The sequence below is a fragment of the Folsomia candida genome, unplaced genomic scaffold, assembly GCF_002217175.1.
Source record: "Folsomia candida strain VU population unplaced genomic scaffold, ASM221717v1 Fcan01_Sc001, whole genome shotgun sequence".
In the NCBI taxonomy this organism is placed as follows: Eukaryota; Metazoa; Arthropoda; class Collembola; order Entomobryomorpha; family Isotomidae; genus Folsomia; species Folsomia candida.
In genome coordinates, this window is record NW_019091193.1 from 16384890 (window position 1) to 16406865 (window position 21976).

At 35.2% G+C, this 21976-nt stretch overlaps 3 protein-coding genes across 6 annotated transcripts; all 3 read right to left on the reverse strand.

The window, feature by feature from the left end:
• Positions 1-1439: 1439 nt before the first annotated feature.
• Positions 1440-2706, reverse strand: LOC110862761 (methyl-CpG-binding domain protein 2). The gene is made up of 4 exons (XM_022111977.2): positions 2318-2706; positions 2092-2236; positions 1778-2023; positions 1440-1688 (listed from the first exon to the last, which is right to left on the reverse strand). The coding sequence occupies exons 1-4, from the start codon at positions 2599-2601 to the stop codon at positions 1593-1595; spliced, it is 771 nt and encodes a 256-aa protein (XP_021967669.1). The 5' UTR covers positions 2602-2706; the 3' UTR covers positions 1440-1592.
• Positions 2707-2916: 210 nt separating this feature from the next.
• On the reverse strand, positions 2917-4360 carry LOC110858861 (ribosome biogenesis protein 15). The gene is made up of 4 exons (XM_022107750.2): positions 3930-4360; positions 3658-3816; positions 3466-3574; positions 2917-3372 (listed from the first exon to the last, which is right to left on the reverse strand). The coding sequence occupies exons 1-4, from the start codon at positions 4239-4241 to the stop codon at positions 3128-3130; spliced, it is 825 nt and encodes a 274-aa protein (XP_021963442.1). The 5' UTR covers positions 4242-4360; the 3' UTR covers positions 2917-3127.
• Positions 4361-4850: 490 nt separating this feature from the next.
• LOC110843140 (ankyrin repeat domain-containing protein 6) lies at positions 4851-19980 on the reverse strand. Of its 4 annotated transcripts, none has more exons than XM_035849839.1 (10): positions 19740-19980; positions 19604-19673; positions 19027-19122; positions 17960-18064; positions 7967-7979; positions 7769-7885; positions 7378-7541; positions 5835-6404; positions 5471-5750; positions 4851-5339 (listed from the first exon to the last, which is right to left on the reverse strand). In XM_035849839.1, the coding sequence occupies exons 2-10, from the start codon at positions 19634-19636 to the stop codon at positions 5206-5208; spliced, it is 1512 nt and encodes a 503-aa protein (XP_035705732.1). In that variant the 5' UTR covers positions 19637-19673; positions 19740-19980; the 3' UTR covers positions 4851-5205. The 4 variants fall into 4 exon arrangements, with proteins under 4 accessions (XP_035705732.1, XP_035705724.1, XP_035705731.1 ...); XM_035849831.1 differs by having other exon boundaries at positions 19604-19647; positions 19734-19980; XM_035849838.1 differs by having other exon boundaries at positions 19734-19980.
• Positions 19981-21976: the final 1996 nt, after the last annotated feature.

Below are 21976 nucleotides of genomic sequence, written 5' to 3' on the forward strand. Positions count from 1 at the left end.
GGCCAAGAGACGCTCTTGTAAAGTACAACTCACAACAATGCGCCGGGTCGTAAGTGTATGAAAATGGATGCGTGTCTTGATGAAGATTGTTGAGCTAGATTCCCTGCGGCATAAAATCTACTACAAACTAGGCTAACTATATACTACTTTATTTTTTCATCTATTACAAAAATTTGGAAAAATTTTTACCCAAATAAATAGTACCGTAAAATAGACAGAAAATACACGCCACTTAACTTCATACCTCGAAAAGTCTTCCACACCATAATATCCGTATGTAGTTCTCAAGCTATGGCGAATGTTGTTGATTATTCCAAAATCTGTAAATTTCTTCTGAGACATCTTTAGTTAACTTATGTAAAGATCTATTTTGCGAGGCGAAACTTGAGTAAGGGTTATTAAACTTAAAACTAAAGGCTATTTTAAAACAGTAGTAATTGTGACGTACAATGACGATGATTCTGCACGTTGACAACAGGAGGGCAGGTAGAAAACAATGAGGATCTCACATTACAACAATTTAGTTTACAATTTAATCCTATTAAATCGTATTTTAGTTATATGACCTAACTGCATCAAATGACATGCAGCTTGTATTTAGGTGTGCAATGATAAGACACTGTATGACACCATGAAACTCTTCACACCACCACTACTGCTGGTCAATTATGAATTAGTCAATTTAGGGCCGTAATTATTTTAATTATATTTCGACTCACGGGTTGGATCATAACTGAAAGCTGGCTTCATCTCGCAGTACAAGTTGAAGGCACTACACACTAAAACAGCTACCCTTTTAAAGGTTATAGGTCAACAACATAGATTGAACATCAACACAAAAATTATCTACAGGGGATAAAGATCTACAGATAAAGTTCATCAAATAAAATTGGTAAAAACTTTTGAACGGAAACTAAGCTGTCATCATCAGTGATGATAAAAGTCAGTGCCAAAACCTTGGTTAATGGAAGCAATAATATTCAGAATGCATGCATATAATGAATCGCGTAGTGCTATGAAATCTGAAATGTTTGCAGACGGACAAAAATCTGCAATCCTCATAGCAAGTGCAGATTTACAACATGTTTATAGTAGTAGCACAAAACTCAATTCTATTGTTAAAGGACCTTTTTGTATTTTTAGGCATCAATTCATGTGAGAACGTGAGAATTAGCAACAAGGCTTACTGAGAAATGCCGACTTTCCAATCTCAGTTAGTTTTAGTATTTTTGGTATACTTGAGGTAGTATACGGCGACTGTCATGGGTGTCCAAATCACAATCGGTTCTCATTCGAGTCCCCACAGTCAATGGGTTATTCATACCTCACGATATTTAATTCAAGGTTTTAAAACTATGAACAATTTATCCACAGGCGCTATGCAAAAGTTATGTCCAGACAGACTTCTCTTTAGCAAGTACAATAAACGCATATAACTAATATGTGAAATTAAAATTATTGTTTAATTTACAAGAAGGCATATCCAAAACTTTACAAAATGTTCGTCACAACAGTTAACTAATAACTATTAATATTAAGAAAATTAAATACTGTATGTAATAAATTATAAGCTTAAATACTACATCATAGATCTAATACAATGATCGAATTGCTTCTTCCAACCGCTTTCTAGCAACCAACACCCGTTCTTCCTGACTTCGAATGTCCTCTTCTGCCACAACTATTGCCTAAAAATATACATGGAAATTGATTGCAAGTTAGGAATTATCTTTAATAAAACGAAGTGCAGTTCCATAAGTTGCATTTAAATAGCTACCTGAATTAAAGGTTGTTCGGGGTTGATATACACGCCAGGGTTGTTGTCCAGGTTGGTCCTGTTGCTCGTTTGTCCAGTGATGGGCTGACCGTTGACGTGCAGTGCTGTGGCGACAGATTGCAAAACGGTGTCAGCCGTGACATGAGGGCCCATTGGCTCCACGCCTTTGGGCAACGTCAAACTTTCGAGCTCTTCCCCATCCGCGTCACAAGCCTTCAACCCCTCCAGCCTCTTCTCCCAAAACACCTATAAAGTAGAGATAACTGGTGTTAGGTATTTGCCTCATATGAATTTTAATTATCACATATATGTACTTGTTTCGGTTTGTCTTGATGTCCGTGTTTAAAATCTTGCTTGACCATGCTCTTTTGAGTTTTGATGATGGTAACTGGTTGCTTAAATATGCTTGCTGTTTGCCTAATTGGTGGAAGCAACGTTGAATCGCTTCTAACTCCACGACTAACATACACAAAGTTATTTTACACGTAATTAATATTTGTGATATAATAGCATCTACTTATCAAATAAATAAACAATTACTTGTAATCGATGGGAACCTTTGGTTTTCTATTTCTGTTTTTGATAAGCAAACTATTGACTTTTCCTGTTTGAAAGTCGAACCCTGCGAGATCGAACGAGTCTCCCAAGTATCTGGACAGCTGGGGTTTACTCTTGAATTTTTTCTGGTTAGGCGAATAATAGACAACGTCCACTTTCCCTGCGGATAGGCCAGTTTTTCGAATAATCTCCTCACGAATCCAACCTTTGGGGAGGGCTGGACAAGGGAACTTCACTCGCTCCACGATGGGCGGAGAAGGCAACATTTTCCAGGATTATCAATTAAAAATGACTTAATACTAGTTAATCCTAAGAAGTTCAGAACAGCAGCCGAAATTCTGTCAATGACAATGAGAATTCAACTCAAATCTTGTATAGTGGAAAAGACAACATCATGATCGGAAGGGGAGAAAGTGGGAAAGTTGAGACGATATGATGAATGTTAATGCATGGTTATTGCTTGTGGTAAAATGAGACTTTCACAGCTCCTTAGTTGCAGAAAGTTAAGTTGATGGCAATCTGGATGAAATATGCAGAGATTCTCTTATGATAAATCAAGATTATCTTCTAGGTCAATGAAATCAACGGTAAAATCGTATGCTTTATTACTATTTAGAACTCGTTATTTTTTTAAGTTGTATAAATTTTAAAAATTCAAAGAAATTGGTTCGGAAATTCAATATTAATAATAGCAAAGATTGCGAGGGAAGTAGTTGTCAAATGTAATTCTTATCGGCATACCATTATCAATATAAAGAGACCTATATATTTATATATGATTATCCAAACGAATCATGACGTACTAATGGTGGGAGGGGTGTATTTGTATTTAATTCCCAAAGCTGCCCATTTCTTATTCTGTTCGTCCAATTTCTTCAACCGAAACTCAAGAAATTCTTTGACTTCTTCCTCTGATTTTGACTTTGTTTGTTCATCTTTCACACGACGTCTAGCTCGGAGCTTTGGAAAGTTATCTTGACGGACATAACTAAAGCTGAATAAATTTTGAGAATTTACCGTTGATGGTAAAACTTCACCTGAAAAAATAATTTGTTCATTAACGTCGTTCCAATTCAAGTTACTTCAAATTAATAAATAATTGCACTCTTCCAACAAATAAGTCAACGTACATTTCATTAGTCGCTCGTACATCAGGTAGCCATTCATTGCCTCCGCCACTATTTTTGCAACTTCTTCAAATTCAAATTCGATAAAAGCAAATCCTTTGCTTTTCCCAGTCTATGTACAATTCATTAACAAAACAATTAGTACGGTGGTGGTGGTATTTTAGTCACCATTTGTTATAGTTTTCGTATACATACCGTTTTTGATCGGGCCAATTTCAGTCTTAAAACGCGTCCAAACTGGGAAAAGTATTTTCGCATCTCTTCCTCATAGAATCCGTGCGGAATGTGGTTTAATAGAATAATTCCACGCTTTAACTCAGATGCCTTAGCCACTTTAGCGTCTTCCTTTCTGGCCTGATAAAATATGTCAACAAATATGAATTTAATATTTAACTTGGAAATTTTATCGCCTATACAATTTCATTATTGGGACATTAATGCTATTGTGCTGAATGACACCCACGTACCTTTAGTTTCTGGACATGTTTAACAGCCGTGTCGACTGCGCTCGGCTTTTTCGACTCGACAAGGGACAAAACTTCATCACCAATTTTCCCCTTCTTTCCAACCACTTTTTCCTTTTTCGCCTTCTTCTCGACAACTTTTTCAATCTTTGTTTGCTTGGCTGTTACTTTTTCCTTATTCATCGTCTTTGGCGTCTTGTCCTTTTTCGTATCTGCGTTTATATTCTTCTTCTTCTTTTCCACAACAATCTGTTCCCCCTTCTTTGATTTGGGCATGGCCGCGACTCTCTTGGATCGTTTGGCTGGAGAAACCATTTTCTTACAACAATTACTATTAAACAAATGAAATTTTAAAATAGTCGGATTGTTGCTGAACAAAAATAGCGAACGAATATTATGGTATGAGGTGCACGAGGTATTCCGTAAGTGCGCCGCTTGAAATTCTATGCTTGAAGCTGTCTCACCTTCTCTCTCTCTCCATCACGTAGTTTCTTTCGCATGAAAGTATACAGTATACTGTATACTACACTTTTGTTTCTGATATGCTTTTGCATAAAATCAACCTTTGTTAATGGGAGTTTTTGAAATGTTTTTGCAATATTTGTTTCTGAAGTTGTCTGGAACATTCTGAAGTTGAATAATGTTGCTGGACGTCTAAATATACTAAATTTTGAGCTAGGTCCGGCAACAGGAATTGAAAAATCATAGAATAATACTAATTTTCTATAACTTCCTTTAACAAATTTGACACAGCGATGTTGATGGACAACCTGAAAAATCGATGCACTTTTCCTGTAACGCCCACGAAAACGATGCATCTTGCTGTGCTGTCGTAGGAGTTTCAAGAGTCAAATTGTCTATTATGCAGGAAGTTGTGGGAATGAATATGTAAATCTGCATGAATCTTCACGAACACAACGAGAATAGCTTTGTTTGATTGATTTATTTGCAATAAGGGTGCACAGCAAATACTTCTGAATTACGATTATTACTATAAAAGCAAGGGAAAGTAAGTAGGAAGAAAGGATAATATTCACTCTAGGTTGGCAAAACGTTAAGTAGATATTAAGGACATTGTACTACTAGTATTTGGCTCAGGTACATATGTATGTATATTGAACAGGTACAATATATTGTCTGACATGGAATGAACAAAATTATTTATAACATCCAGCTCTATAATAGATATTTTTAATGAACCAAGCTAAAAATCACGGAACACAGGAAGGTGAATTGTGGTGATCCTGTCTTAAATCATCAATGCGGATTAATTTTTTAGTCATAATCCGCTATCGCTGTCAGACTCTTCGTCTGCTGCTGGGGATGGGGGCGAGGTCGTCGTCACCATGAGGGCGGATGCATTTTCCAATAGCTCATTCGCCTGAATCAATGCCTTTGGATTTTTTGATAGCTCTGAAATAAAAATTTTCTGTAATTTTACAAATATTAGACATCTACATATGTATAATGTGGATTGATATTGAATCAGTAATTTTTTAATCTCTCAGTTTATCTTATCCTATTCCTATGTTGCTGGGTGTTACCTTTTCGAAATCGTCTATACTGTCGAACCCAATCCTTCAGTTTGTTTTCATCATAATTGATTGGATTTTGGCTTGTTTTTGCGACAAGCTTTTCATTCAGCATGGCCTGAAGAGAAGAGAGCTGGGCTTGCGTGTCCAAGTGAATTTTGGCCAATTGGCTGGTCAAAGTGTGAAGTTGGTCTTCATAGTTTTTCGCACATTGGGCAGGATTGTCTTTGGCTGTGCATACCGGTTGAAAGAACTGAGAACAATAGCACCCTTCTGAAACGCCCACTGGCCCCTAAAAACCAATCGTGACATACATACATAAATAAATATCCTGTTCACATGTTCACGTTATTTATCTATATTTATTCTCAAGTACCTTATGGATATTTCCAGCCAAGTCTAGATAGTAAAGTTCACCACTTCTTAAAGGCTCATTGGGCAACGAGTCAATTTTTGGGGAAGGAAATGCTTCTGGATTAGGATGGTAATGACATCCGTAGGGTGACCAGTTTGGCGTTATATCGGGATCATTGTTATTTGACTTAGAACTTTTTTTGGAACCTCCCTCCTTTGACTTTTCCGCATGTTTATGTCCATTGCTTCCACCACCCCCACTTTTCTTGTCTGAATGATGGGACTGATCTGACTTGACCCTTTTATTATTACTCTGTTTTTTCCCTCCGGAAATATTTCCTGTTGAGGAAGGTCCACTACTCGCAGATTTGTACTTTGAGGCTCTAATTTCGTCACGTAGGATGGGAGAGACGATGGGTGGTAGATGTTTGAATAGTTCGGATATTTCGTTAAATCCTTTTCGATTGCTGATGTCAAGCGCTGTTTCGTTTTGATGATTTCTCAAATTGGTTCGACATCCGGACACCAGCAAAATTTTGGTTAATTTCTTTCGTCCGAAAGCAGATGCGATATGGATTGGACAGTCTTTATTCTGCAAATTAGCCAATCATACATGTAGCTAAATTTTACATATTTGAGTTGATCTCGACGCAATCATATCTATCATGAAGCGGAATTTATGCTGTAATAAAACCAAGCATTTCTCATAGGAACTCAATTCTCTTTACTTTTTACTCCTGCTACTAGTGTCACAAAGTTATAGGTAGTTATAATAAGCAGTATAGTTTATTAGAGGACAGAGTCCAAAATTTCATAAAACCAGAACATAGAACTTACGAACGACCCCTATAACCTAGAACTAGCTTGTGACAGTCTCACCCAGGTCAAGTTATAATTTTATTGCACATTGAATTTGACTCATTTATTTTTCCTTGTAATAGTCAATAAGTGGCATTTATGCTCAGCTTCTCTTCCTCCAAGTTTACTTTGTTCTGTTCTCACCAAAATATACCTCCTGCTGGGTCATTCAGTTACAAGATTTACACTTAAATTCAGATATCAGGTCATTACACACCATCAGCCGGTCATTCTCCATTTTTGGAATTAACATGTAAAGCTTGTATTGTTGCTATACTAAACATCTCGTGATATCATCACATGGAGTACATTAGCCGAATGAGCCGACTTATTGTATTATTTGACACCAATTTATTTTATTTTGGCGTAAAAAGCACACGAAATTGAATTATGTAAACGCCAAATAATTCAGCTCATTCGGCTAATGTACTCCATGTGATGATATCACGAGATGTGAAACGGAGTTGACAAGCTGATTTGATATGATCTAGTTTTCACGAGATGCTTCTCATGTCGTCATTCACAAAAAGGAGCATTGTATGTGACAGAAAGTCAAACTTTACAAGTTTCCAGTGTACACACGCTGGAAACACGACGCCTTTTTTGACAACCAAGCCAACAAAATTGATGACACTGCTTGTTGCAGTTGTGCTCAAATAGTAATATATGATTTCCATTTAGTAGCACGTACAGTTTGGAATGCATACCTTATTCTGTAAATTAGGGTCCGCTCGAGCAGATAGGAGGATCCTTGCCACCCCCGCGTGACCATATCTGACACTAGTGTGAATGGCAGCGTCGCCGAACGTATTAACGACATTAGGATTGGAGCCGGCCAGTAGTAGCTCCCTCGTGGATTGATTATGACCAGCTTGAAAACATACATTTCATTATAAAATGACGTCTCAAAATATCAAATTTCTCCTTTTTTTGAGGACCTCATCAGTGATGAGTCATCACTCGATACACTTCTGGGGAAAGTACACACCCACTAAAGTGGGAATAACAAAGCTTCACGACAAACACGGATAAGGAGTACCCACGAAATAACTTTAATACGAATATGACTACTCTATTGGTAGCAAGATAGAAAAATACCTTGACACGATAAATGCAGAGCAGTGAAGCCTCCGTGATTTTGCTTATCGACGGCAGCAGGAGAGCTCAGGACTTTGACGAGTTGGGAGTAGCCTCGCCAGGAGGATTCATGTAAAGCTGATACATAATGATTTAAAATTGTAAGCCAATTTCGCATCGATTTCACCGAAGTTCACATAAAAATTTGTTTGTACTTACCAGTATTGCCATGCTGAAATCAAACGAAACAAATTATTACATGACAAAATAAGTAATTATATTTTTCACTAGTTTTGGTGGCATGCATGTAATCTGCTCATACACATGATCGTGTCGATCAAGAAGGTGATAAAGGAGTAGCAAGCAATGCAATAAAAAATAAACCTGGTTCAATCTCAAACTCATTCAAATAAATAACTACACTAACTGAAGCTGTGTTGGTGAATTAAAATTCAACAAGAGTTTTTGACATGACTTGGTGTAACCAGGCTGTTGATTGATATCGTGCGAGAAATTATGAAGATGAAGACTGAAGGAGGAGGTAATAAAATGCATACGTGAAAATTATACGCTGGATGTGGTGGTCAATTATTTGACAGGACCAAATTACTTTGGGGGATAGTTAGCAAGTGTTCAAAAGTAATTGTTGTACCTGTCCCAAAAACTTGTACACATTTAATTCAAAACGATCCACACAGATGTTCCCATTAGTATATTAAATCACGTTAGAAGTATGCACGTACATATGTAATACAGTGCTATGCATATAAAATTCCAGAGCATTCACCGGAATGAATTAAATACAATTAGAATTTGTATCCAAAGGGTGCGGCAAGTAATAATACTAATATTGCAAAAGTTGGATCAGATTTATTGAATACAAAATTATGTAATGCTGGATGGTTCATTTTTGTACGGCAATTGGTTTACAACCTTGTTCAATGGAAACATAGACAGTGCAGCATAGTTTGACATATCTATGCCTCGATTGTTTGGACAGACGAAGTATAATGTACTGAGCATTAATGACTAAATTCTTTTGCCAATTTGTCAAGTTAATAAATTACTTTTATTTTATTTTATTCTCAAGATACAGCACCCGAATGACCGGTCCAATCCAACACAATCAGGTTTTATCAAATTGTTCGATCACAAGAAATTCTTGCTTTTACGTGTATTTTATAGAAAAACAACATCGCATTTAATACCTGCCCTGCAGGGTCGGAATCCGTAAACTAAAATACAAATTCGTTCATTTTATAATGTCGTTGGATTCGCATGACTTAAAACACATATGCATGCAGTCTATAGTCTCAGCAAATATTTGGATCTGATTACTTGACATCGCTTGTAGTTACTTTTTGCCATTAAAAAGAAATAAATGCCAGATAGCTAATAAGCTTTTAATCTTGGTCCCCATAAAACTGTCGGACAAATCAATCAGCCCGAAAAGAAACAGCTTGGACAATTACAACGGATACCAGTTTTGAACACGTTGGAATGGTAAAAATCTCAAGGAATATTTATTTTCGAGTCGACATAATTTGTCAACTCGATAAAGTTGACAGCAACACCAAAAACTCCTCAACAAAATTTTAAGAACTCTAATTGTGCATCTACAATTTAAATATATTTCTAATATGTATGTAGATATGTATATGCAATATGGAATCATTTATGCTGGAATAATATGCTAAATTTTAGCCGCCCTTACAAATGTGTAGTTACTGCATATTATCAGTATAGTTACTTAGGCGGGGGTCAAAGATGATAGATGACACATATTTATGTAGAGTAGCATCTTAGCAGCTTTGTACATAATATAGATCACTGGTTTGTATCGTTCGATTTTGTAAATACGAGTGATGAAAACCACTAATAAATAATCTATAAATTCTATCTTTCGTGTGCACAGACCACTCTCTTGTTATCTCAATCTCATCTTTTGTATCGGAGTGAAGAGACGACCAAGAAAGAATAGATGGATATGTCAAATTAAAATTATATGGCTTCGTTTAGCCAACGGATGAAACCTACTCTCCCTTCACTGGTTGGCTCAATCCCAGTGTCCCCCTTTCTCAACTACCTTTTGACCCAGTCCTCGCTCGCCCTATGACCCCTGAAGTGCTGATGATGATGATAATGCGATGGCGATGATGATATGCTGGCGGCGGGTTGGCCAGGCAATCAGTAATGTCTGGAGAAGGAGAAGGTTGTTGCTGGTCCGAAGGTTACTTTATTACTGAATGTCATTTAGAAATGTACACGACTTTTATGTTACAAGATGTCTACAAAATAACTCCGCCTTCACTTCCACATCACTACTTCTTCCCCTTGTGCACGTAGATGCACTGCTCATTCCCAGAGGGAGCACACGAGCGAGTATGGGCTGAGTGGTTACACCCACCCCCCCTAACAGAAACTACTTTTACTCGGTGAAAGTTAGTTTGTACATAACTCCTTACTCATTTAACCTTCTTAATCTTTATACTCATATTTTGTCCTCTGTATCAAATCTAAGCTCTTCATGCTTCTTTTTACCATTCTGAAATTCCTTAGCTTACTTATTCTTAACATTTCATGATCTGTATCAATTCTTAGTCAATTTAGTCAATTTACTAGCGATTAACATTAAACTTTTAACTTATCTTGTTCTCTTAAATAATCTTTAAAATTCTGACATTTCATACAAACTTCTGATGCTTCTAATTTCTCTCTTTCCCATTTTCTTTTCCCAATTGAACAATTATCCTGACACATTGTCTATATTCCAACTTTGCATAATATTAGCATTAATATCGATTCGACTCATCTTAGCTATTTAATTCTCTGAACAAATTACATCTATTTCATTGACTTTCTCTGTGATCATGTCTCCACCGTCTGACCGGCTCAGGAGTACTCTCTCCCAAAGGAAAGTCTGCTCCCGTACCAGAATACTGGAATCATGATCAGGAGGTGTCTCCGAGAAGTCAACTCCCTCAATCACCCTGTATTCTACGATGGGACCATTTACTAAATTAACATCAATTGTTACATGGAATTATTACTATCTCGACTGTTACAAATCATTAATCAGATTTCCAAATTCATAAATTAAATTTTATCATCTTATCATGACTTAAAAACCCATTTTTCAAACATTACTCTGTATAATAACCAAATATTTTGACAATTTGACCAAATTGAATACATTTTAGCAAATAATGCGAATCTTTCCCAATTCAAACCTTTCCATTTTCATTTAAAATCTTTCGAAATACAAAATCCAACTCGATTTCATTATTTAGAATGAATAATCAAAACTATTTCTTTAAATATTTGAAAATATAAACCTTTTACAAAACTCTTTATCCTTCTGAATATGAAATTAAAATTTTACGACACAATTCGAACTCTATTTGCGAGACGACATAAATTCGAAATTTACTGAACGCTGAATTTCAATAAACATTTACCTACTATTTCCCAATTATCAAAATCATGTTCTATTGTGTACGTATCAATTATGAGAAATACAATTTTACGAAAATTTGAGCAATAATGACTTATTATGCCAATTACATACATAGAAATTAACCAATACAAAACTTATCATTCGGAATCAATATAACACGATCATGACATAAAATTCTACATTTACGAGACATCCATTTCATTGCATACAATTTTAGATATTCAAATTATATAATTTGCATTAAGAAATATCTTATTCTTTATTCTAGAAAATTTGCATTTGCTGACGTAATCCCAGAGATGAATACGATTGACAAAAATCCAACGACGATATTGCGACGACTTTTAATACGATGAGACTCGATGAATTGCTGATTTTGCTCGACGTTGTGGTGGACGAATTTAAACCAAATTTCCATTGAGACGAATTACTTTAGCTATTGAAAATATTGTTACGCAGAATTTCTTAGGAGCGCTTTGGCACGACCCGACATAGGAGTTTTGTCCTGAGACATTCACCCGAATGGAAAAAATGAAATGTACGAACGAACATAATGGATTTTACAAATTACGACATATCTCTTCAAATGGACAGCTTGAACATAAACCAATTTGACAATATTATCTCTCTATTTTGACAACTTTTTGACACACGTTTCTTTGAATATTAAAGATACCAATTTATTTCTAGTTAGAATATTTCAAATTATTATTCACTGAATTATTAAAACTTATTTTATCATTGATTGAAATGATTTTAAAATGTGCTAAGTGTTCTATTTTCCAAATAAACCTGAATCTGACCAGTCCTACTTTGACTTTTTAAGAAGATGAACAAAGATGGTTACAAATCGATATGTGAATATTATTAACCTTCAAAGGATATTCAATTGAAAATATTATGTAAATTTTAAATGTACTAAAGACGAATGCTTATTCAGAAATTAGTGATCGTGACATTGACTTGACAGCAATTTAAGATAACTTTTCCATTAATACCAAACGTGTTATACCAGACTTGACTACAAATAATTGTTTTAAATGTACGTAAGAGTACTATCGGTAATTTATGTAAAATAACTTCCTGTTCAAATTTACTACGACAAATTAATTCTCGAAATTCAAATTATGACAGTGACCAGATATTGTATCATGTCAATTTTCCCAAATTAAAAAATTAAAAATACATATTAATTTCTATGCCAATTTCTCTTGTTTCAAATTATTCAGTGTAAACCATACCAATAAAACTCATCAAAATAATTAATAATACTTTTGCTAACTAAAAATTAAGACGCGCGGGTCAACATTCTACTCATTTGTAACTTATCATTGAAATTTTAAATCGTGCTTGTGCTTTAAAAGAATTCATTTTGAACATTTTTGGTTTCGCTTTCCAATCTTACTTCTTGACATTCTCTTACAACTCTTTACATTTCCATGAATTATCTGTTCATTCAATCTTACAAACCATATTTAAGTAACGAATTCTTGTGTTTTGATATTCTTATAACCAGCTTTTCTTGATACTGTGATATACTGAAAATTTCTACTCAGAAAGATAATGGTAAAATATGGACCAATAAAAATTAAACTTGATGTTTAAGGAGGATTATTGAGCGTGTGAACTCTAAACTTTACCGAATACAAACTTGACATTCTGGGAGCGTGTGAACCCCTAAGTATTTACTTTAAAGAAAAATTGTGAACGTTGTTTAACGTATGATGGGTGTGAGGACCCTAAACTTATCAAAAACCCAGATTTTATAAACACTCTGTGGGTGCGTGAATCCTAAAAACCTTTACCAAATCGAAACCAACTTCACCTAACCTCAATAATTTTATTTATGGGTGTGCGAACCCTATTTCAATTTTAATATACGACCATAATTTCTTGGCCTGACGGGCGTGCGAACCCTTAAATATTTCCCTTTAAAAACTTACTTTTCTTTTCCCTTTAAAACTTAACTTTAATACGGGCGTGCGAACCCTCAATTTACCTTATATCCGACTAATTTCATCGGTTTGTGGGTGTGCGAACCCAAAAAATTTTGGCGTGCGAGCCTTATTAACCTTTTAAAGTAACCTTTTCCAAAATTAACTCAACTTAACCTACTAGGCTTTTCTTTCTTCAGTACTCTTATTACCCCCCCAAAAAAACTCTTCATTTAAACTTCATCAAACCCAAAATTCTCCTTCATTTATATAGCGCTTTCTTACTTCATTCTTTATTATTATTGCAATTGCTAAGAGCGTGCGAGCTCAGGTCCAATTATTACTATTCTCTTATCCTTTAATTTCCTCTTCTTCCCTTCTCTTCATCTATTCTTTTAAATGAGCGTATGAGCTCTGGACCTTTTAGTACTATTTTCTTTATCTCTCCTTATCTTACTCTCTCTCTTACACATTAAAAATAAAAAGCCATTCTCTATTGGCCTTTAGAGAAGTTGTGACAGTTTGTTAATCAATAACTGTGAATAACTTTGACGCGAGAGAGTAACTTCTCAAGCCAACTAAACTCAATTATGATAAAAAATTAAGTCTGTATCGTAAAATTGTGAGCAACTCCTATTTCTCATATAATAATTTCGTATACAAATTACTTTGTGTAACCAATTTTTCTATTTCTGCCTGAGGTGATCAATCTCAAGATAAATATTAGATATATTCTGCTCTAATCAGACTATAGAAATAAATAAACAAACTTTTTGATGTTTTGAAAACATAGAAATATATGCTGAGCATAACTGTCTCGGGAGCGGATTTACCTCTGACTAGTTAAAACCCTTCCTACCAAAGGAGATATTTGCATGCATCCTTAAAACTATAAGTATATGCTGAGTATAACTGTCTCGGGAGCGGATTTACCTCTGACAGTTACACACTTCCTAACAAAAGAGATATTCGCACCTTCCTTTAATTACCTTCGCACAAAAACCTTCCAAAATACGTAGAATATCCGAAATATTTAAAATACATTGTTACTTCAAAAATAAGTAAAATATACAAAAATGTTTAAATCAGTCGTAGTTTAAAAATACATGTCAATCTTCTCTTAACTGTCGCTTTTTGTTTGACTCCCAAATTTATTGCACTTATACAATTCAAATTGAAAACACGAAAAATTGAAATTTTGAAAAGAATATTTGAAAAATAAACTTTGAAATATAAAATTTTGAAATTGAAATTTGAATTATCTATGTCGAATAAAAGTTTGCCTGCATTGGAGGACTAACATACTGTTGTGATTGATTGAAAATATTATCAGTATTCGTGTAAATTACATAAGGATTAATACATAGTGTAGGATTTACGAAAGGATTTTCGCCACTTGGTGTGAACGAATTTTCAGACGTAATAGGATTTTGAAGGGGTCTCGACGCTGTTAATTGTTCTCTGCAATCCCTAGCGAAATGTCCTACAAGTTGACACTTCCTACACGTAACATTTGCATAATCAGCAATTCTGTTCTCTTTTCTCCTATTCTGTTGACTAACGCTTTTAGGATTAACCCAAGTCTTTTTATGCTGCGATGGTTTCGACTTATTTACTAACCCTGATTTAATTTTATTCTTATTCCTAACAAAATTCTTATCCTGTTCTGAATACCTTTGTAAATTTCCTAAATTTTTACGAATCTGCTTAACCTTTCTCTTAAATGACTGAACTTCCTCCATCCTTATTGAATTTTGACTTTCGTTTTTTGCGTGTACTTTCTCATCTACCAAATTCAAAATTTCACAAATACTTTTATAAACCTGATCAACTAAATCATTCCCTAATGTTAAAATTTTATGTGTAATTCCACTATTACAATTCTCGACTGTTTTCTCTAATTTAGAATGTGTCTTATTTTCCCTATTGTGTGGAACTTGACTATTCTTACCTACCTGTCGTGAAATTTCCTGTTTTAATTTTGCTACCTGTGCTTCTGTAAGACCTTCAACACTAATGACCTGTGTCTGTGTATTTACGTGTTCTGTGGACTGTGCTTTTCCTGACTTGTGAGACATTTTCCCAATTTTGAATAAATAAAACGACTGCGAACTAAAGTTGAATTGACTCACTAATGTGTAACGTTATGTTGCTACCTTATTACCTGTTACAAATATTTGTAGATAAATTTTAAAATAACTACTTTCTCCAATTTATTTAATTCTGTAAATGATTTAAGCTTCAAATTTGTAACTTACGAAACAACCAATATCAAGACTTAATTGTTAACTCAAATTTGGTGAAACTCAACTCTTCTAAATAAATACCTGATAAAATCTACCAATATAAATCATTTACCTTCTCGACCTTATTTGAACTTTATAATTGTATCAACTAATAAACGAATCAAAAAAATTAAAAACCCGAATTGTAAAACTCAATTGTATACTTGCTGTTCCAATCGACTATTGTGCTATAATAGTAACTAAACTTTAGTATGTATGTACATACGTAATGTTCCATAAAGTTTCTTAATTTCCTACTTAAAATTCAAAATGTTCTCTATTTCCCTTACAATTACCAATTTTAAACAACCAAATATTCAAATGTATTGACTACATGACCAACGAATGATTACCTAAACTGACAAATGTGAAACAATTCCTTTAACCTTCAGCCTTATGATAAGTATGTATAGAATACCAACAATAAAATTATGTGACTGCAATGCGCTACTCAACCTTTATGGACTGTATATTGAACGTTTATCTCAATTTGTAAAACGACCTTCTTTACCCAAATATGTATGTAACTACAAAAATTTTCCACTAAAATTGACTCTCAACACAACAAAACTTGACTTACACAATGAATAATGACCAAAACCTAGACAAATTTAAATAATGCCTTCTGTGAACTGAACCTTCAACTCAATTTCCATAAATCTAATAAACCAACTAAACTGATAGCAAATTGTTTCTGGATACTGAGTCCCAACTATTGTTAAACAAAAAATAGACTTTACTACTCCTCTTGCACACACTTCTGTGCAGTCTCGCTATCCGTACAGAAACTCCATTCATACACACTTCTGTGCAGTCTCGCCATCCGCATAGAAACTCTATTCATACACACTTCTTTGTTACCGCCTTGCTGCTTTACTTTGTATTGTTTCTCGGTTACCCAACTTTAAGAAAATTAAAAGAATTCAAATGTCACTTCCATTATCTAAGTTCACTATTCTTCTATTCCTTTGCTTTGCTTCTCTTTGGTTTGTTATTTAAGGTTCAAAATATAATTTACCTATTAGCATATCTATTCAGTTATAAGAAATTCAAATGACTAGTTACGTGACCAAAACTTGTCTACAATTGATTTTAAGAACTCAACCTTCTTGGAATATGTAAGAGTTTGTCTAAGAATGTTCAAGATAAGATTTATTAAATATGTAAATATAAGACGCCAAACCAAAAAAGGTCAATACTCTGAATCACCTTCAAGGACTTTCCCGTTCCTTAATACACATATTTTTTAAAATGCAACTCAACTACTAATTCCTAATCTACCCAGAATTTAAAACAAAATGAAATCTTTCACCCTTTTATACTACTTTCTAGCAATTAAGGAGCGTTTCACATAAATGCACACATCCCATTTGCTTTCCCATTAATTGCATGTACATACGTACCAAAATTCCTACTAATACATACATATACCCTTAAAGGAGCGTTTTAGATAAGCCCACACTCCCTAGGGATTCTATTACTCAAGTACCAATTTAAAAAATGATTTTATAATTAAAACGAAGGACTAGGAGCGGTGTAAATAAGTCACCCCACTCCCGAAATTAAAAATTAACCGAGACAAACTATCTTACTTTTGAGCAGGAAAAAATGTCTGTAAAACTAAAAAGTAATAATTAAACCTCATAATTTATAATAATACCGAACCTCAATGCTCAACGGTTAACTTTGACTGCGTATCTTCTCTTCTTTTATCAAATGTGGGTGGACCAATTGACCTCTGGACGTGCTGCCCCGTTTTATCAAAAATTCAAATACCAAATGAGGACGCCCAATTTATAGAAACCTTGCACATAAATCAAAATCATGTTAAAATTTTTCCACAAAATCTTATACATACATACGTACATAAATATTCAATTTCCAAAAATCACAGAATTTCCCACAAGATTCAATACTTTTTCTCAAAAACCGTTAAAAAAATTAAATGTAAATGGAAACTCGTCACTTTACCGTGCAGAAAAACAAGAAATTTATCTCTTAAAAAAACCCAAAATACTTATCCGTATCCTGGCAAGTGGTCGTCACTTGAAACCTACTGTCCCTTCACTGGTTGGCTCAATCCCAGTGTCCCCCTTTCTCAACTACCCTTTGACCCAGTCCTCGCTCGCCCTATGACCCCTGAAGTGCTGATGATGATGATAATGCGATGGCGATGATGATATGCTGGCGGCGGGTTGGCCAGGCAATCAGTAATGTCTGGAGAAGGAGAAGGTTGTTGCTGGTCCGAAGGTTACTTTATTACTGAATGTCATTTAGAAATGTACACGACTTTTATGTTACAAGATGTCTACAAAATAACTCCGCCTTCACTTCCACATCACTACTTCTTCCCCTTGTGCACGTAGATGCACTGCTCATTCCCAGAGGGAGCACACGAGCGAGTATGGGCTGAGTGGTTACACGGATTACTACGCCAAACGTATCTTTGCGTATTATCAGAATTGAAATTGATCCCAATTCAGAAGTTGGCACTTATTGTTTGTTTGCCTTAATCCAAATGTAACTTTTAACTTACAGACGAATCCTGTTTTTCTGGTTTAGCTCCATGTTGTAGCAAAATTTTGACGATATTGATATGGCCTGAAGCAGATGCTAGGTGGAGAGCAGTGCATCCGCCAGCCTGCAAACAATAAAACAAATGTTCATAAAATAAAAGCAATTGCAAATGGCATGAAAACATTCCTCCCTCTTCTTGTATTACTATTTGGTGTTTCAACTTCTGTCAGTTTGCATGTCAAACGACGCCTGCAATCAACATGAGCTGCTAAATTAATTTACAAATATGCTTTAGGGGTGGTTTCGGGTGTTAATTTGTAGTTGATGAAGGATTAACACCATTACTTTCAATTATTGTTGTTGTTTTTTGGCACTCTGAAAATTCTATTCGCACACATGCGGGTTATAGAGAGCACTACAATTCTATTTATACAATTCTTAAGTTTTTGTGCATTTGCACAAGAAACAACAGACTTTACTATTTTCTATTTACTCTTGATTATTTTCCCATGCATTGTTATAACTGTTTTGCATGCACATGTGCATATATATTTCAACGAAGAAACCTTAAAGTTCAACCAAGTTTCCGCAGTTCTTTGTTAAAAAACTTCGTCACGCACAAGTTCTACTTCCGTGAGCAAAACAAACACACAGACACAACAACTTGGTGTTATATTGCATGTATTAATTTGATAAATAATCAGAGCTCACAGACAAATCAGATTTCATTTCACCACAGTATGAAACTCCATGTTCTTGTGTAATACGATAAGGTTGTCTTATTATTCCCACGCTATGATTTAAATACTTTCACAAGCAATACGTAAATGTACATATGTGTATACGAGTAATTCTACATGTATGTACATACACATAGCCAGAAATCAGACAAATCTTACAAATCTGTCCCTGCGTTCGCTTTCTCTCGGTTTCTCAAACTGTCACAAAAACGTATTCTAATTGTTATTTGGGTAACATATGCAAAATAGCTCAGTCAATAATACAATTGTGATAATCAGAGGATGACATGTATATATCTATAACGTATAATTTCTACTACTACATGAAGAAATGGATTACACTTACAAAATCCTCCTGGTCTACGTTGATCCCTTGAGAAAGAATCCGAATCACAGCTTCTTCATCGCCAATTAGAGAATAGGTTAGAAGAGGTGGTCGAACCTTGAATTAATCAACGGACCACTTTTATTAACAAAGTTGTTAAATCCTTTATGCAATTACACATTTTCCCACAATCACTAATCACTGTACTGACCGCTGAACCTCCTACATGCGTATTTTTAATTATTTTTACTGCAGGAAGGAAGCCCTGGAATTTATCACTTTCCTTAATTTACAAGTTTAGCAGACTATTTAGCTGCAGTGTAGCTTGTACGAGACCAACCAATAATTAAATTATCCTGAGAATGAAACGTTTAACATTCATTTAAAATATAAACGATTAATCACAAAACGCATGAATTATGCTTCTTATAATTTATTCCCCCAATTAATCAAGATGCTGGCATTAAAATTTACTCCATCGATCATACAACTCACCACGTACAGTAACATAGTAAGTAAGACTCGTCTAACTTTACTGGGTGATACAAAACTGTAATAATAAGCTCTATACATACATATGTACATGCATACAAACTACCTGTTGATTTGGCGAGGATTCTGTCTCCTCCATCGAATCCCAATCTAATTTTTTAACTGATCCTTTAGGCCTTTTTGTGATAAATCAATCAATATTCACTCCATTCATTCGCAAGGTTACATATACTTACACTCACTCCAACAATTCTCACTTCTCCTCACGCTAACACTTGCTGCACATCGTGCATACATACTTTATCAATCGATCATCATTTCCACTAAATATTGAGTCAACTTTCACAATATCAAATGAATGAAGGGCTGCTGTTTTGCGCAAATAAATGGAACGGATAACTTGTTCATTTATTTAGCACGATGAAACCACAAAACGGACGCACTACACAATGATGACTTGCTTGATGCCCAGATCGCCTAAAACTAAGTTTGTCTGAAAAAGGTAGGTGTAATTCCAAATGCTCATACACGCGATTCAGGGATGTGTGCAATGCAATTTACTACGACCAAGAAGCAAAAACTCTTATTACGCTATATCGAAGCAACAATCCGATGTTATTAGATATGCATGTACATAACTATATCGTCCCCATTAACTGATGCGGTTTCCCCTGAGGCATCCGTTTTTTATTGGTTGACGAGGAAATCCAACCTGCATCCATCCGTCGTCCCTTTGTAATAACAAGGCAACATTCAGTCTGACTGCCTTTATGCCGTACACCTTTCCACAATCGACCATCAACAATACCAACACAATGCACCTTCCTTGCCATCAGACCTAGGATTTCAAAAGAGTACTGTTGTTCGTATTATGCATTGTAGTCTGTGTTGGCGTGACGTATTCAGCAGCATGTAATCTAGATTCTAGAGTATATGAATATGAATATGAATATGAATTTTATTAATCCTTTTTCTTGGCCACTCGGGCCCATAAAGGAGCGTATAATGGTTAAAGGTAATAATTGTAATACTAAAATTGCTTAATTACTAGGCATAAAATTGTTGACAATGTGAATTCCAATTTTTATTTATATGCATTTTGTTTACTGCGTGGAGTGTACGGAAGAGGGTTAGTTGTGGAGAAGGGAGTGGAATGCGTGTCTGAGTGAAAAATAATAAATTTAAATATTTCAATTAATTAACTAATTGCGGATAATCTTATATTGGTAGAGAATAGAAGAGTGGAAGTATAGAAAGGATTGGAAAGCTGCTATTGTTTTATGGCACAAGTTGTTGGTCGTGGCGGTGGGGGGGGGTCCAGTTAGCATCGGAAGGGGTTGGGTGATGAGATGGAGAATGGCCTGGGTGGGTCAGGTGGGGCCACGCGGAAGGGGCGGGGCCCGAGTACTTGGGCGGTGGTGGAAAATGACATGTTCAATTGGGGGGGCTGACACAAGGTCGATGTCTCTGGCTGGTCGTCCTCATGTCGTGGCCGTTTTAGACGTCGAATTTGTGCTTGAAGTTGCTCAGAGTTTGGGGCCTGGGGGGTGGTCGTGGCAGCGATGGGTTGGGGGGGCACTGGTTGGGTGGGTGTGGGGCCCCCGTAAGATTCTAGAGTATATGTACATATGCACTCGCTCAGAAAGAGCTACAAAATTGTCAAAACGAAGGGTCGTTTACAATATGTTTCTATTACTTTAATTATTATACGACAATTATTTAATTAGTTATTAGCGCAGCGTATTTGTTCAGGTTTATTCTCGCTCAAACGACTCAAACAACTAGTTTCATGTTCCATCCACCAGTGGTAATTTTTCCCCATGATTTTCACGTTTTTCATACAGTTTGCTAATACAAATATTCATTAGACACGCTGTTTAAATGAAACGAACTTGGCTCTTCAGCAGTTCTGAGAATAATTGAAAACTGGGTGGACTTTAAATTGAACAACTCGCTGGGGAAAGAATAAGGAAGTTGTTGATATTTTAGTTCATGTGATGATCTTGGGATTCAGAATCGACGGGAAATGCTTAGGATTTGGAACAATCATCAAAAAGATGATGCTTCGTAAGCATAAGATCATTAGACTTTCACAATCACTCTTGATTCAAACCTTCAAACAGAAAATAAAACAGAATGCCCACAAAATAAAAAGTCATTTGAGGTTTGATTGTTTATTTACATTTGCATGTATGTATTTTAGGGACCATTAAATGATTGTGTACTATTATAAACAGTAATTAGCGGCACACTCCTTCATGTCATTTAGTTTTGGGTATAAACGAATATTTTTCTCATTCGGTCTCTGTTTACCACAATTTACTTATATATTTTTTAATGCATACAGTTTGTTATATTTCTGTGTTGTAAGTAGGTATTTACTGAAACGCGAATTGCAAACGCAGACTACCGGTCACGCATAATTTTTATGTAAACGGTGTTATTATATAATTGCATTTCTTCGCAACCGTCAATTTTC

What these genes read in the sequence shown, in the direction of transcription:
- LOC110862761 (XM_022111977.2), bottom strand. Translation starts at nt 2,601, where the DNA reads ATGTTGCCTTCTCCGCCCATCGTGGAGCGAGTGAAGTTCCCTTGTCCA. An exon ending in AAGGTTCCCATCGATTACAA is followed by an intron (nt 2,237 to 2,317) that starts GTAATTGTTTAT and finishes TGTGTATGTTAG; the next exon opens with TCGTGGAGTTAGAAGCGATT. An exon ending in CCGAACAACCTTTAATTCAG is followed by an intron (nt 1,689 to 1,777) that starts GTAGCTATTTAA and finishes GTATATTTTTAG; the next exon opens with GCAATAGTTGTGGCAGAAGA.
- LOC110858861 (XM_022107750.2), bottom strand. Translation starts at nt 4,241, where the DNA reads ATGGTTTCTCCAGCCAAACGATCCAAGAGAGTCGCGGCCATGCCCAAA. An exon ending in AATTGGCCCGATCAAAAACG is followed by an intron (nt 3,575 to 3,657) that starts GTATGTATACGA and finishes AATTGTACATAG; the next exon opens with ACTGGGAAAAGCAAAGGATT. An exon ending in GTACGAGCGACTAATGAAAT is followed by an intron (nt 3,373 to 3,465) that starts GTACGTTGACTT and finishes TTATTTTTTCAG; the next exon opens with GTGAAGTTTTACCATCAACG.
- LOC110843140 (XM_035849831.1), bottom strand. Translation starts at nt 19,794, where the DNA reads ATGTATGCACGATGTGCAGCAAGTGTTAGCGTGAGGAGAAGTGAGAAT. An exon ending in AATCCTCGCCAAATCAACAG is followed by an intron (nt 19,123 to 19,603) that starts GTAGTTTGTATG and finishes GATTAATTCAAG; the next exon opens with GTTCGACCACCTCTTCTAAC. An exon ending in TCTGCATTTATCGTGTCAAG is followed by an intron (nt 7,542 to 7,768) that starts GTATTTTTCTAT and finishes TATGTTTTCAAG; the next exon opens with CTGGTCATAATCAATCCACG.